General features: G+C 49.8%; 1 protein-coding gene across 1 annotated transcript in view; it reads right to left on the bottom strand.

Annotated features, from left to right (window-relative positions):
• The window catches only part of SCN3B (sodium channel, voltage gated, type III beta subunit), a 15562-nt gene extending 2041 nt beyond the window's left edge, over nt 1–13521 (bottom strand). Inside the window, exons 1-5 of the mRNA XM_015423443.1 lie at nt 12601–13521; nt 9816–9982; nt 8361–8592; nt 3529–3667; nt 2749–2851 (exon numbers count right to left, since the gene is read on the bottom strand). Of these exons, the coding sequence (XP_015278929.1) occupies nt 2788–2851; nt 3529–3667; nt 8361–8592; nt 9816–9982; nt 12601–12655 (657 nt within the window). The 5' untranslated portion in view covers nt 12656–13521 and the 3' untranslated portion in view covers nt 2749–2787. The remainder of the gene's footprint in view (nt 1–2748; nt 2852–3528; nt 3668–8360; nt 8593–9815; nt 9983–12600) is intronic.
• Nucleotides 13522–16029: the final 2508 nt, after the last annotated feature.

Below are 16029 nucleotides of genomic sequence, written 5' to 3'. Positions count from 1 at the left end.
AGCCCCACCCACCTCACAGGGTGTCTGTTGTGGGGAGGGGAAGGGAAAGGAGTTTGTAAGCCGCTCTGAGACTCCAAGTGAAGGGCGGGGTATAAATCCAATCTCTTCTTCTCTTCTTCTTCTTCCCCTCCCCACAACAGACAACCTGTGAGGCAGGTGGGGCTGAGAGAGCTCTCTTTAGAACTTCCCCCGAGAGATCAGCTCTGTGAGAACTTGTGACTGACCCAAGGTCACACCAGCAGCTGGATGTGGAGGAATGGGGGAATCAAACCCGGTTCTCCCAGATTAGAGCCTGCGCTCCTAACCACTACACCAAACTGGCTCTCAAGCTCATACTTCCAAAATCTCGTTGGTCCTAAGGCGCTACTGGACTAAAAGCCAGCTGTTCTCTTTCAAGAGTGACCACACTCGTGTCTTTTTCACCCTCAAACATTTCCTGGATAGCCAATCCATCATTGGGAGGGGCCATGGCCAATGTTCCCTCTAAGCTGTGGAGTCTTGTGAGCAAAAATTCTGCTCCGTGAGCTACCAGCAGTAAAGTTGTGAGCAAGCAATTTGGCTACTGTGTCAATTAGTTTGCTCTGGAGCCATCCTTTCCTGAGCGAAGGCGAAAATCTGTGGGCCGGAGGCTAAAAAACTGTGAGCTGGCTCACCCTAACTCAGCTTAGAGGGAACACTGGCTGTGGCTCAGTGGTAGAGCGCCTGCTTTGCACGCGGAAGGCCCCAGGCTCTAACCCCTGGCATCTCTGGTTGAGAGGATCGGGTAGTAGGTGATGCGAAGGACCTCCACCTCGCAACCTGGAGCGCTGCTGCCAGGCTGAGTAGACAATACTGGCCTTGATGGCCCAAGAGTCCAATTTAGTATAAGGCAGGTTCAGGTGTTCATATGTATAGAACTTGAGCAAGGATCAGTCTGCGGCAATGCTCCCTCCAAGCTGTGCAGTCTTGTGAGCAAAAACCCTACTTTGTGAGCTGCTGGCATTAAAGTTGTGAGCGAGCCATTGGACTACTGCATCAATTAGTTTGCCTCCGGAGGTGCAACTGTGAGCCAGCTCACCCTGACTCAGCTTAGAGGGAACACTGGCAGCAAGCCCTAATTCTGCTGGCCACAGAGTTCATTGCATGGCCTTTCCCTCAAGATAACCATTTTCCCAATGCTCTGCCAGGCCTGAGAACAATGATTGGCCATGAGTGATGTGTCTTTACATCCGTGACGTTTGCATTTTTCAAATCGACAATTACATCAGCTTCTTGACTGTCCTTCTATCCCCCACTGCAATACTTCTTGACACTGGCCAGATTTACCACCAGCGATGGGGATTGCCAAAGCTTTTGTGCCAAAAATAATCACCCCTACAGACCTTTTCCCGTGGAAAAAAAGGGAAAGGATGGAATAAAGCTTCAGCCCTAGATTGTGTGTCCGTGGCGGGAAACAAAAGAGACGGTTGGCTGACCGCTCGCTCCATTGTTGCAAAAGGATTGCAAGTGCAATACATGGGCCTACATGTGGCTGATACTTGGAGAATGCACTTTGTGCCCAAGCTCTCTGCAGTCCCCCAGCAGCGGAGTCTGTTTCTTCTACTGAGGAGTCTTACTCAAGGAGCAAGCCTTCCTCCACCAGAGCTAGGCTCCTTAGTAGAAGGGGATCAGGATCCAGGTGCAGGTCAAGCACACATTTATTGAAGAATCCTCCAAGTCTGATTAAATGCTAAGGGGTTAAATAGGCTGAAGCCCTAAAGAGAGAAAAAAGCACAATTCTCCCCCCCCCCCAAAACACACACACACACACATTGTATTCAGGCAACTCCAATTAAACTGGATTCTGATGCCCAGCATGTGGAAACTCACAGTATAGCTCTTCCTCAATAATTCATCTCCATCCCATAATCTCTACAGGAAAATTAATGAGTGGGATCAGGGGTCATTTCCTGCAGGAGCGCACAGGAGCGGAGTTCCAGCAGTAAGGAACCCAGGGGGTGGGCACATGCAACAAGCCCAGCCCCCTGCTCTCAGCAGCCCTCAGTCAGGCCACGAGGAGCAAGAAGCAGCCAGGTAAGTTGCAGAGCCCCCCCCCCCCGGCTCTCCCTCCTCTGTCAGAGCAGATCTGCGCGTCCCCCCTCCCCATAGCTAGCAATCCAAAACAGTCCAGTGGAGCCTGAGCGGTGGGTGTTGCCTTGGGACACACTTCCGGTGATGTCAGGGGTGTGTGGCATATGCAAAGAAGTTATGCTAATGAGCTATGCTAATGAGCTCCTGCACCTCTTTTTCTACGAAATGACCCCTGAGTAGGATAATGGACAATCCATTCTTTTGTAGAGTTCCTGGTATCATGAGTCAGGTAGATCATTTGGGAGTGAGGGTCACCAGTTTTGACTCGCCTTTCCAATAAAGGAGTCCTTCCCATAGACGATCAACGATTTAGCTGGTTAAGGTTTGAAGAAGCGGGATCTCGTGCTCTCGGTCTTATTCGGTAGCTAGCTTTGGATGTATGTTTTCTATTGTTTGACATCCGACCTCTCTGTATGGACAGGGTAATTTCTTTTAAATAATTTTTTTAATTAAAACGAAATAAAACCTGGGGGGGGGCATCTCTACAGGACTAGCTGCTCCTGGGGTCACCTAGAAATGCCACGCTGAATTCCGTGGACGTCTTTGTCCTACCTACAGCCGTCCCAGCATTTCTTATGCTGCATTCTAGCTTCCTATTAGCACGCACGTTCTGCACACAGATTTCAACACAGCTCTTACCTTTGGTAGCAGACCATACCCTGGGGGGGTTTCTACCTGCTACTCCTCCACAGGTACAGCGCAGTTCTCCTTGTTCTCTGACGGGATGGCAAGGTAGTCAGTCCTGTCAGTCAACATGAAGAGGTTAGCACAAGAAGAAACGCACCAATCTATGCCCTCTTTTTAAAAAGGGGGGGGGGAAAGAGAAGATATACCTCTGTTTAGGGAAGGGCTATAGTTCAGTAACATACTTAACATCAGGCCCATAGCTACAAGTGGGGCATCTCGGGGCTAGGCCCACCGGCTTACCGGCAGGGCCCCACAACGTCCCATCCAGCCCAGGGCCCCCGAGCGGTGGCAGGTGCAGAGGAGGATATGGGTATTCCTGTAATTTGATCAGCCAGTGCCCCCTAAGAAATGTAAATGCCTCCCCGCGACTGGAAAAAATCCTGGCTACGGGCCCGCTTAACATGCAGAGGAACCCTGATTCAATAGCAGGCATTCTCTTTTAAAGGAGCTCGGGGAGGGTGGCAGGTTTTTGGGACACGGCTATAAAAGCCAGCTGCATCTGTCCACGGCCCCCAAACAGCCTCTTTGGGAACACTCTGATGGAGCTCTCGAATATGGTATTCTTCCGTCATTTCAATGGAGCTTCACACACGCAGGGAGCTCCAGACGTGCTGCAGAGCCTCCGCAGCTACGGAGCACCCCCCCCTCATATTCTACTGATAACGTCATCCATTTCTGATGGGCCCGCTTCTATGACACCCTTTCTGGAGCTGCCGCGGATGTTTCACTTACGCGTTTTCCTGGGCCGCCTCCTCCGCTTTGGAGACCTTCCTGTAGCAGTAGACCATTTCGATCAGAAGCCACAAGGTGAGGAAGACCAAGAGAATATACATCATTATTTCCGAGATGACTGAGGTGAAGTCTTCGCCAGCTGCGAAGGGGACAAAGAACGAAAGGGATCCTTGAGGCCTTCCAACAGCCATATTAGCAAAACCTGGGATCTAGGCCATGGTGACCTACTTTTTTGGCAGCTCTGTGATTCCCTGCCCCCCCCCTGCAACAGCACATGTGGCTTTCTATATTTTCCCCCCCCCCCCCAACAGCACGTGTGGCTTTCCTATATTTTCCACCATTGAATTACTGTCATGCAGAAACTGGGTGGCTGAGCTTCGGGGCCCGGAGTTTATGTCCTAAGTTCAGGAGACATTTCTATGCCGATCGATCCTCGTGGAACAAAGTGTGCCGGCGGCAAAGGGCAGGCATCTTGCGTTCTAGAACGAAGGGATCCTTGAGGCCTTCCAACAGCCATATTAGCAAAACCTGGGATCTAGGCCATGGTGACCTACTTTTTTGGCAGCTCTGTGATTCCCTGCCCCCCCCCCCAACAGCACGTGTGGCTTTCTATATTTTCCACCATTGAATTACTGTCATGCAGAAACTGGGTGGCTGAGCTTCGGGGCCCGGATTTCATGCCCTAAGTCAGATCAGGAGACATTTGTATGCCGATCGATTCTCGTGGAACAAAGTGTGCCGGCGGCAAAGGGCAGGCGTCTTGCATTCTAGAATCAAAACGCGTCCCGCCCTGATGCTCTTGGTCAGCTGCTGGGAATGGTGCGTGGAGAGCAGTGAAGCCTCAGGGCTTCGGCCTCCCAATTGCAATGAAAGAATCAGACAGACGGTGATGGAGTGCCCTTTGCAATCAGTCGCTGCTCCGTAGTGTTTGGATAATCAGAGCTCTGGAACAGCGATGCTGCGAGGCAACCTGAGGGGAAGAGGGCGGTTTCAGGGAACTGCAAGCCCTAGATGAAAGAACTGGGGCTCTGTCATCCCTTAAAGCTCCTTGCAATCCCCCCCATTTATTTATTACATTTGCACCCCACCTTCCTCTCCAATGGGGACCCCGAAGTAGCCTCACATCATTCAAACTGGAGAGCCAGTTTGGTGTAGTGGTTAAGTGCGCGGACTCTAATCTGGGAGAATCATGTTTGACTCCCCGCTCCTTCACATGCAACTGCTGGTGTGGCCTTGGGTCAGTCACAAGTTCTCTCAGAGCTGTTCTCTCCAGGGCAGTTCTCGAGAGAGCTCTCTCGGCCCCACCTGCATCACAGGGTGTCTGTTGCATGAAGAGAGGAAGGGAAAGGAGTTTGTAAGCTGCTCTGAGACTCCGAGTGAAGGGTGGGGTATAAATCCAATCTCTTCTCTATCCTCACAGCAGCCCTGTAAGGTAGGCGAGGCTGAGAGAGTGTGACTGGCCCGAGGTCACTCAGCAAGAGTCCATGGCAGAGTGGGGATTCGAACCTGGGTCTCCCAGATCCTAGCGTGTCACACTGAGCACTACACCGCACTGGCTATCCCGTCCCAAGTGCGTGCTTAGACAGGCAGCATTTCTCAGATTACCTACTGCTGAGATTTAAAAAACTTGTGTTTATCCCCAATCTTGGAACATGCTAGACCTCCCTTTTGTTTCCTAATTATCTCCCATCTGCAGATGTTCTATAATGTGCTGAAGCCAAGGAAACAAAGAGCACTGCCGTGAAATGGAGACCATTGAGGGAGGGCTCCTCGGCAAGGGATGAATACAGGACCGAAGGGATGCAGTTGGGGGAGAGAGAGGGAGAATAATAAAGAACAGGACAGAAGGGATGCAGTTGGGGGGGGGGAGAGAGGGGGAGAATAATAAAGATACAGCACATAGGAGAAGATCTGAACAGGAGAGAGCCACCTTTGGCTCAGCGGATCACGCCACTCTGCCCTTCTCTCTGGGGAACTTCTGCAGCTCCCGGCAGGCCGTCAGAGAATAGCGTGTTGCTGATCTCATCCCCAGGTGATCCTGGGCCTGTTGACACCTTGCGATAAACACAGTGCCCAGCTAAGAGCAACTCTGGAGTGGTTGGAGGGAGGCAAGAGAGAGAGAGCAGAGAAGAAGAGAAGAGATTGGATTTATACAGGGCTGGCCCCAGCTTTTTTTGCACCCTAGGTGGGAATCCCTTTTGGCACCCCCCTCCCCATGCGCCCACCAATTTTCAAAAAGAAATGCATTTTAGGAAGAATGAAAAACAAGAAACTCCCAGAGTACGGGGTCGGGTGCAGTTTGTCGCCCCTAAGGGCCAGCCCGCTCTAGGCGATTGCCTAGTTCACCTAGTGAGTGAGCCAGCCCTGGATTTATACCCCGCCCTTCACTCGGAGTCTCAGAGCAGTTTACAAACTCCGTTCCCTTCCCCTCCCCACAACGGACACCCCGTGAGGTAGGTGGGGCTGAGAGAGCTCTGGCAGAAACGACCCTTTCAAGGACAGCTCTGAGAGAACTATGGCTGCTCTGCAACCTACCTGGCTGCTTCTTGCTCTGACTGAGGGCTGCTGGGAGCAGGGGGTGGGGCTTGTCGCATGTGCCCGCCCCCTAGGCTCTTTATTGCCGGAGCTCCGCTCCTGTGCGCTCCTGCAGGAAATGACCTCTTCCAGTTGCTACATAGAACATCCTGTGCAGAATCAGTCTGGCATCCTTTGCCTCTTAGGCACGGGCTGCTAGAAACTGTGCAGCTCACTCATCAGCCCCTTCCCTATGAGGAAAGACTGAAGAGCCCGGGACTTTTCAGTTTAGAAAAGAGATGACGAAGGGGGAACATGATAGAGGTTTATAAAATTATGCATGGGGTGGAGAGAGCTGACAAAGATAGATTTTTCTTCCTCTCCCCAAATACTAGAATTCGAAGGTATCCAATGAAGCTGATGGGCAGCAGGTTCAGGACGGACCAAAGGAGTGAATAAAATGTGGAATTTGCTGCCAGAGGATGTAGTGATGGCCACAGGAATGAATAGCTTTAAAGGGGGATTAGAGCCAAGAAGCAACATCAGGGGAAGGTCTCAGCTTCTATGGCCTGTTGCTGGCTCTCCAGAGGAATTGGTTGGCCACTGTGTGAGACAGGATGCTGGACTAGATGGACCATTGGTCTGATCCAGCAGGGCTCTTCTTATGTTATATTCTTATGTTATGTTATCGGTGCTGGAGTGAGTTAGTCAGCATGCCTGGACACTGGGGGGCGCTACATCACTCCAAGTGTGTATAGGTGTTATCTCCTTGAATGGGATGTCTCTCTTTGTGTTAACCTGGGAGCTGCCCTCTGACCCTTCCTCTCTCCCTTTCTCCTCTCCCTCTCTTTACATGGCCTTCCATGGAGGCACATGTTTCTGCAAGGCTCTCCTGTAGAGACAGTGCCCTCATACTCCTATGCACATGATGCCAGACAAGCTGGCCATCCGTGATTGTTGTTGTTCAGTTGCACAGTCGAGTCCGACTCTTCGTGACCCCATGGACCAGATCACGCCAGGCCTTCCGGTCTTCCGCCGTCCTCTGAGGTTTGCTCAACTTCATGTTCGTTGCATCTATGACACTGTATAACCATCTCATCCTTTGCCGCCCCCTTCTTCTTTGACCTTCAATCTTTCATCTGTGATAGGGAACATATTCTTTAGATTCAGCTTCTGTCTCTTCTTTTGACTGCAACCTGAATGTGAACTGGATCTACTTGAATAAATGTAAATTTTACCCTTTTTTGCAACATACTTTCTGGGAGATTTATTTACTGCACTCAGTATCACGCTTCTATGACTAGGCAAAACTCTGCTATCTTAGCCAAATATCCCAATAATTGACGAGTAACTTTTTGAATTACTTTAAGTCTCCATAGCTAATTTTCCAGCCTAAAGGGATCACCTTGCTCTTCTAAAACTGACACCTTTTAAAAGAAAGTTTAAATAAACCAACCCACCCAAACCTGGCCTTTGGAGATTTGAGTGATGTGCCACACTGCAGGATCACATGAGGCATTCACGTCCCCCAGAGAAATAGCATTCATAGTGATGCAAAGGTTTCATGATATCGAGGCTAGAGAGCGTCAAACAAAATCAATGGTCTACATAGCAACCGTCTTCGGCGGCCTGTAAAGTCACCCTTAATTTGATGTTTATCACCACATCTTCTGTTTCGCTTTGCTCAGAAGCACAAGATGCATGAGAAACAGCTGCAACCCTTCCTTACACACAGAACAATGGACCCCCCAGGGCTGAATAGGGACATAGGGTTCTTAACTCACTACAGATGTTCATTTTCTGCCCCCAAGCATTTCCCCTCTGCTCTAGTTGATTACAACATGCATGGTACCCTTGCATCCTTTGCAAGCATTCTTCACAACACCCCTACCACCTTCTAACTGGGATACAAAGACCCAGAGTTCTCCATTCCTACTCATATCTGACAAAGGGAGCTCTGATTCTCAAAGCTTCTACCCTGAAACTCTTATAGGCTTCTAAAATGCTACTGGACTCAAATCTAACTTCCTTGCACAAAAAACACTCAAACATTTACTACAGGAAGGTATTTACTGCCTTGTTTCTTTGCGAATGGCTTGGCCATTCACAGGAGACATCAGAGCTAACTCTACAAGTCAATTCAGAGCTAACTGTATAAGTCAATTCAGAGCGAACTCTACAAGTCCATTTTAAGCTAACTCTACAAGTCAATTCAGAGCTAACTGTACAAGTCAATTCAGAGTGAACTCTACAAGTCCATTTTGAGCTAACTCTACAAGTCAATTCAGAGCTAACTGTACAAGTCAGTTCCTCCATACCCTCCTTCACGACTGTGAGGTGGATCAGTGTGGAGGTGGTGACAGTGTGGTGATGGATGTCGAAGTCAAACGTCCTGTTGACCTTGCAGGTGTAGACCCCGGAATCGTTCAGGGAGATGTTGTGCACGGAGATGGACACATCCTGCATGTCTTTGCTCCCGTTCCACATCAGCCTCCCGCTGAAGCGGGTCAGTGGCAGTATTGGCTGTTTCTCGTTCTCATACACATAAATCTGCAGAAGGCAGAACCAGGAAGGATGCCGGTCAGTCCCAGCCTGTACCAGAATTACTTAGGGAGCAACAGCAACAGTGGATCATTAAAAAATGTCTGCTAGCTTCTTCATTTGAAAGACATGCTTTTGCACAGCACTCATCATGCAAAGGATCAGAGCGGGGTCCTCCCCCCTATTTTAATATATTTATTTGTGTTATTTATAGCCCACCTTTCTCATTAGGGCTCAGGGCAGATTACACAAAACGCCCTTCGATGACTGTCCTTCAAGCAGAAGAACACGGTGTCAGGCTCTGAAACAGAGTGCAGGAAAATAAGACATGAAGCTCAGGGGTCAGCCAACCCTCTGTCTGGATTAGTGGGGCAGAAACTGCCACAGCATCTAGACAACAAGGTGCCCGATGTGAGCCACTTTGCCAAGAGACACATGACTGACTTGCTGTAAGAACCGGCCTTGTGTGTCAGAACTGAATGATGAGAAGGCATCACGAAGATGGTTCTCCCCACCAATAGCGACTTTATCAGCACACCACAGGGCAATCCTTTGCGTTGGGTGGATTAAGTTTAATATTACATTTTTGAAAGGAAAAAAAAGAATTTGGCCAAGACCCACCCACGCCCCACCTCCAGCCACTTATGCTTTCCTCTGCGTATGCCTCGTTGACCAGATTACCACAGAACCCTGGTAACCAATGCTCCCTCTAAGCTGTGGAGTCTCGTGAGCAAAAATTCTATGTTGCGAGCTACTGGCATTAAAGTTGGGAGCGAGCAATTTGGCTGCTGCCTAAATTAGTTTGCTGAGCAAAGACGAAAAGATGTGTGAGCCAGAGGGTAAAAAACTGTGAGCTAGTTTGCACTAACTCATCTTAGAGGACACACTGCTGGCCACCCTTTTACGGGAAGCATTTCCTACACCCTGGTCTCGTGAACACACAGGAAGGCAGCCAATAAGTGTTTTCAATAGATAAATGCATTTCTGCACTGTTTGCAAAGGCAGCCTCACATCGAGCGCATTGGATGTGTTCAGAGCATGGATCGCTGCGGCCAGTGATGTGCTTTTTAGAACTGCTTTGTTTTTATGATGTGCTTTCACGATGCTTTAATGGTGAGCTGCCTTGACGGCCCTGAACTCAACAAGCCATAAGGCAGGATAGAAATCTTATGAATGGATGCATCCTTCCATCTTCCATACTTACAGCTGGAGTTACCCAACAAGCTACTTACAAGGTCATCCACGTCTTCTCCTTCAGCCCTGTAGAACCATTCCACCAAAGTATTGGCACTGACTTCTTCTCGCTTCATGCAGGAGATACACAGCAGCTTCATGTGCGATCCCTGGACCGCCTCCGTCTCTGACGGCACTTCGACACAGACGGCAGAACAGACACCAACTTGGGGGGCGGGTTCGACAGAGCAGGCGCCACGGCACAGAAGGGGCGGCAGTCAATTTGCACGCGTGAACATGTATGTGTGGCAGAGGCCCGTTTCCATGTTGGGGGAAAGAAGACGGGTGACAAACACACACACGGACAGGGATAGAGGGACACAGAGAATAATCTGTTATTCAGGTCCCCTCCGTTTCTCAGCGAAAACAAAGCTTTTTAATTCATGAGTGGCATTCATTGAGAACAGATTAAATAACCTGGATTTGCAAAAGCTTCCCACTTCACAGGGATCCTGACCAATAATCCCTATTTAATAATATCTTGGCATAGAAATGACGGGTCGTTTTCAGATGTACAAGCTGTCCCTTCCCTATTCATCAGGACAGGAATTTGAATCTTACTCTTATGGTGCTTAATTCAATTTGGGCTGAAAGCAGAAGCAACATTTTCTCAATTAAATAATTGAGATGCCAGCGGACACGTGACGTGGAGCCGGCCAGCCAGACGTTTTCTCACAATTTGCTGACCCACGGAAACAAAGGGGACCTGTTCTCTTCACAAGAATGATGGAACAGACCACCTTTCTACCAATGCTCCCTCTAAGCTGTGGAGTCTTGTGAGCAAAAATTCTACTTTGTCAGCTACTGGCATTAAAGTTTTGAGTGAGTGTTTTGGCTGCTGCATAAATCAGTTTGCTCTGGAGCCATCCTTCCTGAGCTAAGACTAAAATGTGTGAGCTGGAGGCTAGAAAACTGTGAGCTAGCTCACACTAACTCAGCTTAGAGGGAACACTACTTTCTACACAAAGCTTTGGGTTCAGTTCTGCACAGGGCAAGTGCAAACATGTTCAAATGCTCTGTACACACTGACTCTAGTAACTGCATGGTCACTTTTCTTTATAGACATGCATATATTCTACCACCACTCCCAAGAGCACACAGATCTTGATCTCATTCCTAAAAGTAATTTTCAAGACTCCAGAGCTCTTCTTCGGTGTTCTTTCAAGTGATTACTGGAGATTGGAATGTTTGCAACATTATATGCTATCTACCATCTTTCTCTCTCACACCCCAGGGGTACAGATCTCCATGCCCAAGTTTGGACATGATGTTTGCTCCTAAGAACATAAGAACATAAGAGACGCCAATGTTGGATCAGGCCAAAGGCCCATCGTCCAACACTCTGTATCACACAGTGGCCAGAAATACCAGTGCCATCAGGAGGTCCACCAGTGGGGCCAGGACATTAGAAGCCCTCCCACTGTTGACACCCCCCCAAGCACCAAGATGACAGAGCATCACTTGCCCCAGAGTCCCTATCTATACCTTGTGGCTAATAGCCACTGATGGACCTCTGCTCCATGCTTATCTAATTCCCTCTTGAAGCCGTCCATGCTTGAAGCCGCCACCACTTCCTGTGGCAGTGAATTCCAAGTGTTAATCACTCTTTGGGTGAAGAAGTACTTCCTTTTATCCGTTCTAACCCAACCGCTCAGCAATTTCATGGAGTGCCCACGGGTTCTTGTATTGTGAGAAAGGGAGAAAAGTACCTCTTTCTCTACCTGCTCTTTCTGGTAATGAGCACTGCTCAAAGGAGAGAAAAAAGGCTTTGAAAAATTATCTCGTTTAGACCTGCAGACAAGTGGTTCTTCCTTAAACCTTTCCAGCCAACCATTCAACAGTGACAGTTCCTTCATGCTACAGTGAGCCGTGCCAACTAATTCCCCAGCACTGTGAAATCCAGCAATCACATTCTGTTCTTCCTGGAGCCAAGAGGCAGCCGCTTTGGCTTTTGCCATTTATAGTTAAGGGAGCTCTTGCAAAGGTTCCTAAATGTACTGCTGAGTCTCTCTCACACCGTGTATGCCATTATGTGAATGTGCTTTTCTAAAATGGAAAAAAAAGCCATTTTTAAAGAAAGCCCATTCCAGCCAATGCAAGGATTTTTCAGAGGTGGGAAGTGCAAAACCCTCATAAGTGTCACGTGTGGGAAATGCTCCAAGCCTCCATGCTCCAAGCCCCAGAGAGCACAGAATCTACTGGTGTTGGCCAAAGAGCGAAAAATGCAGTTGTGCAGTTGCTCCAAAATGCTTTCTATCACGTCTACATTCAAACTGGGATCTTATAAATATGCTACTCTACAACAACATGCATTCCTTTCCTGGCTCTGTCATCCTTCTCGGCGCCCTCTTTATTGCCTGAGCTCTTGATTTAAGCGGGCATTATCTGACGTCCACTGCTGAATATTCCTTTTTGTGTATAATTTCCCCCTCCCCTCTCCTAAAACATAACCTCATTCCCCGAATCAGCTTAAGCAGTCCCCAAACTCCAAAAACAAACAAAAAAACAAACAAAAAAACCGGACACCCACATGCTTGCAAATAACTTCAAAGTAGGTGTCCCTCAAATTTACAGGTTGTTGTGGGTTTTTTTTTAAGGCTATGCAGGATGGGTGTTTTTTTTAATGTAACTAAAATGGAAAGGATGCCAGTCAAAACCCCATTGGCTTCAGACTCATATAGAGAATCGGGGTTCAGCTGCAAAATCCATCCCCCACCACCACCCCCGTTTGTTTCAGGCTGCCTCGAGAGACCCGACGCGGCGCGGAGGGAAGCGCCTACCTACCCCACAAGACCGCCAGGAAGGTGGAGGCGCCGGCCACCTTGGTCAGCGCAGCCATTACTCCGAGCGCGGCGGGCGAAGCGGCCGGGCGCCTGGCTGCCGGCTCTCCGGGGCTGGCGGGACGACGAGATCGCGGGGCTCCGCGGCTGCGGTGGAAGCGAGCGGGGCGGCGGCGGAGGAGGAGGAAGATAGGCGCGCCTCAGTCGCCTGGGGAGCCTCCCGGGGCCGCCGACCGCCAGGCAGGGGTCCCGCGGGAGCGGCTTTCAGCACCATGGAGAGCGCCGCCCTCCCTGGACAGCTCCGCGCGGCGAGGGCGCCGTCGGGGCTGGGCTGGGCTCACGCGGCGCTTCCCCGCCCCAGCCCAGATGTTCACCGCGGCCGCACCGCTGGAAGAGCAGGAGGCGGCGGGCGCGGCGGCAGCAGCTCTCGTCCCGCCCTCCGGCCCAGGAGGGGCACCTGCTGTACGGCTGGGGGGCGGGGGAAGCCACTCAGAGCCGCGGAGACCTGTTACTCTCGGACAGGGAGGTGCCCGGGCGCCGTCTCCTCTGCGCCTCCGCGCAAGGGAGGGCGCATCTTCAGCGGCGCGGTGTCCCGGGAGGCGGATGGACCTTTCTTCCTCTCCTCCCCTAGGCCAGCCTTCTTCACGGGGACACGGGGGGGTGGGGGTGGGAGACAAGACCTCGAGTTAAGCATGCGCAGATCTCTCCTTGCTTCCAAAAGGGATGGAGTGTGTGTGTGTTTGGGGGGGATGGGGTGGTCTTCTCCTAAGCTTCCGTGACACCGTGCATCCAGTCCTCCTCCAGCCTCGCATCTTTCCGGACGCCGGGCCACTCTACCCACTTCAAAAATACAATCGATCCTATGCGATTAGCAGGAAAATGCCCTCGCTCGGGGGAACCAGGCAGGTAGCAGCTCTTCCACCGAGCCCCGACACAAAAGCACAAGGCAGGGAAGTGGGAGGAGAGCAGCTGCCTGCCTCCCCTCCCCTCCCCTCTCCAGAACACAAAGCCCAGGCCTGCCTCAGTCTCATGCTGTGCGCCCTGGAACGAAATCTGGGGGATATTTTCTGCCCTGGGCTGATTCCAAAGGCCGGGCTTCCTATTTGCAGTTCTGCGAAGCCCAGGAATGGTGGTGAGTGGCGATGAGGCCATAACTCAGGCATTTGGACAGCTCCAAAGGTCACGCTTGTCACAGCGGGGAGGGCTGAGAAAGCCTCGCCTCTCATGTGTTGGGCCCGGGCCCGGAAGGTTAGTGGCAGGAGCAAGGTGGGCCCGCTCTTGTTACGAGAGTCGCTACAATACCCACTGCACAGATCGCTAGCTCTGCCAGGCACTCAGAGTCGGAGCTGCAGGTTGAAAAAGAAGGGATGCTCATGACTGAAGTGTAAACAACTTGCAATTCCAACATTTTTGCTCTCGAGTTACAGCCAACTTATGGTGACCCCCTGGGGTTTTCAAGGCAAGGGAGGAGCAGAGGTGGTTGGCCATTTCCTTCCTCTGCATAGTGACCCTGGACTTCCTTGGGGGTCTCCCATCCAAATACTAACCAGGGCCGACCCTGCTTAGCTCTTGAGATCTGATGAAATTGGGCTAGCCTGGAGGAGGAGGAGGAGGAGGAGATTGGATTTATACCCTGCCCTTCACTACCTGAAAAGTCTTAGCTTACAATCTCCTTTCCCTTCCCCTTCCCCTCCCCACAACAGACACCCTGTGAGGTAGGTGGGGCTGAGAGAACTCTTTTAAGGACTGCTCAGGAGAGAACAGCTCTGAAACAACTTGTGACTGACCCAAGGTCACACCAGCAGCTGCATGTGAAGGAGTGGGGAATAAAACCCAGTTTAGAGTCCATGATCCTAACCTCTGCACCAAACTGGCATCTACACCTTTGCACTGGTGTGTGTGTGTGTCACTGGATTACATAGGCTAGTCCCAGAACTGGATTCCAAGAGAGACTGTCGGTCACTGAAACACACACAGCTATTGCGTCACTTGTGACTGAAGCTATCAGCCTATGTCCTCATTAGAAGACTTGTAACTTCTCAGTATATTTAATGATGTTGGAAATGTTGACCCAAATGGCCGATCCCTTTCCCGAAAGGAACAACAGCCTAGGTCTTTGGTATGAAAATGATTGTGTTATCCTGGAATCACTTCACTTCTAGAAGGTATCAGCCATCTTGGTATTCTTTGGACATGTATATATTTTATTTATCCTATAGCTTGAGGTGTACAGAAGAAAAAAGGGGGAAAGGATATCTAAAAGTCATTAATCATCAGAGGCGTTTACATTTCACATTTGTTGAGGACACAGTTACAATTCTTGGTGTTCTTGTCCTTCGTGGATTGGAACAGTTTGTGTGCCCAAAATTGGCACAAAATTAGACACCATTACACCACCTGGAAGAAATTTCTACAAGATGGGTGTTGGCCCTCCCAAGCACCAAGAAGACAGAGCATCACTTGCCCCAGAGCTCATAGCCACTGATGGACCTCTGCTCCATATGCCTTTCTAATTCCCTAAGTCCATGTTTGTCACATGAAGGGGAGACAGCTATTCTCTCTTATTTCCCACTCTCCTCAAATGGCTAATAGTATCATCCCCTAGACATGTCCTCTTCACCCATTGGAGTAGAGTATTCATTATTTTTTAAAAATTATATTTATGGAAAACATTTGTTACCCACCTTTCTTCCTTGTGGAACTCAAGGCGGCTTACCATATAAACAAAACATTATAAAAACACAGTAAAAACAACAATTATAAAACCTATAAGTGCAATCTAAGCTTAGCCACTACACCAGACTGGCTCTCTCATTGCTTTTCTCCAAGGGTCAAAAGTGATTAATGTCCAATTCACCCAGTACGATTTATCCTTTACTTAGTGGACAAGATGTTGTTGCTGTTCAGTCGCACAGTCGAGCCCAACTCTTCGCAACCCCATGGACCACATTACACCAGGCCCTCCTGTCTTCCGTCATCCTCCGGAGTTTGCTCAATTTCATGTCCGTTGCCTCGATAATACTGTCTGACCATCTCATCCTTTGCTGTCCCCTTCTTCTTTGACCTTCAATCTTTCCCAGCATCAGGGTCTTCTCCAGTGAGTGCTCCCTTCTCATTTGGTGGCCAAAGTATTTGAGCTTCAGTTTCAGGATCTGGCCTTCCAGGGAACAGTCAGGGTTGATTTCTGTTAGGATTGACTGATTTGATCTCCTTGCAGTCCAAGGGACTCTCAAGAGTCTTCTCCAGCACCATAGTTCAAAAGAATCTATTCTTCGTTGCTCAGCGTTACTCATAGTAGTGGAGAAGATACTGTTTGGTAAATCTTTTCCTAGATCTTCAGATCTGAAACCAGGAGCTGGGCGGTCTTGCCTGATAGCCGCATGCCCACAGAAGCAGAACGTATTAACATCGCCTTGTATCTAGTCCCCAGATG

This window comes from Gekko japonicus, unplaced genomic scaffold, assembly GCF_001447785.1.
Source record: "Gekko japonicus isolate JY-2015 unplaced genomic scaffold, Gekko_japonicus_V1.1 scaffold2195, whole genome shotgun sequence".
In the NCBI taxonomy this organism is placed as follows: domain Eukaryota; kingdom Metazoa; phylum Chordata; class Lepidosauria; order Squamata; family Gekkonidae; genus Gekko; species Gekko japonicus.
Note: the sequence above shows the minus strand (reverse complement) of the source record. Positions and strands in the feature narration are given on the sequence as shown.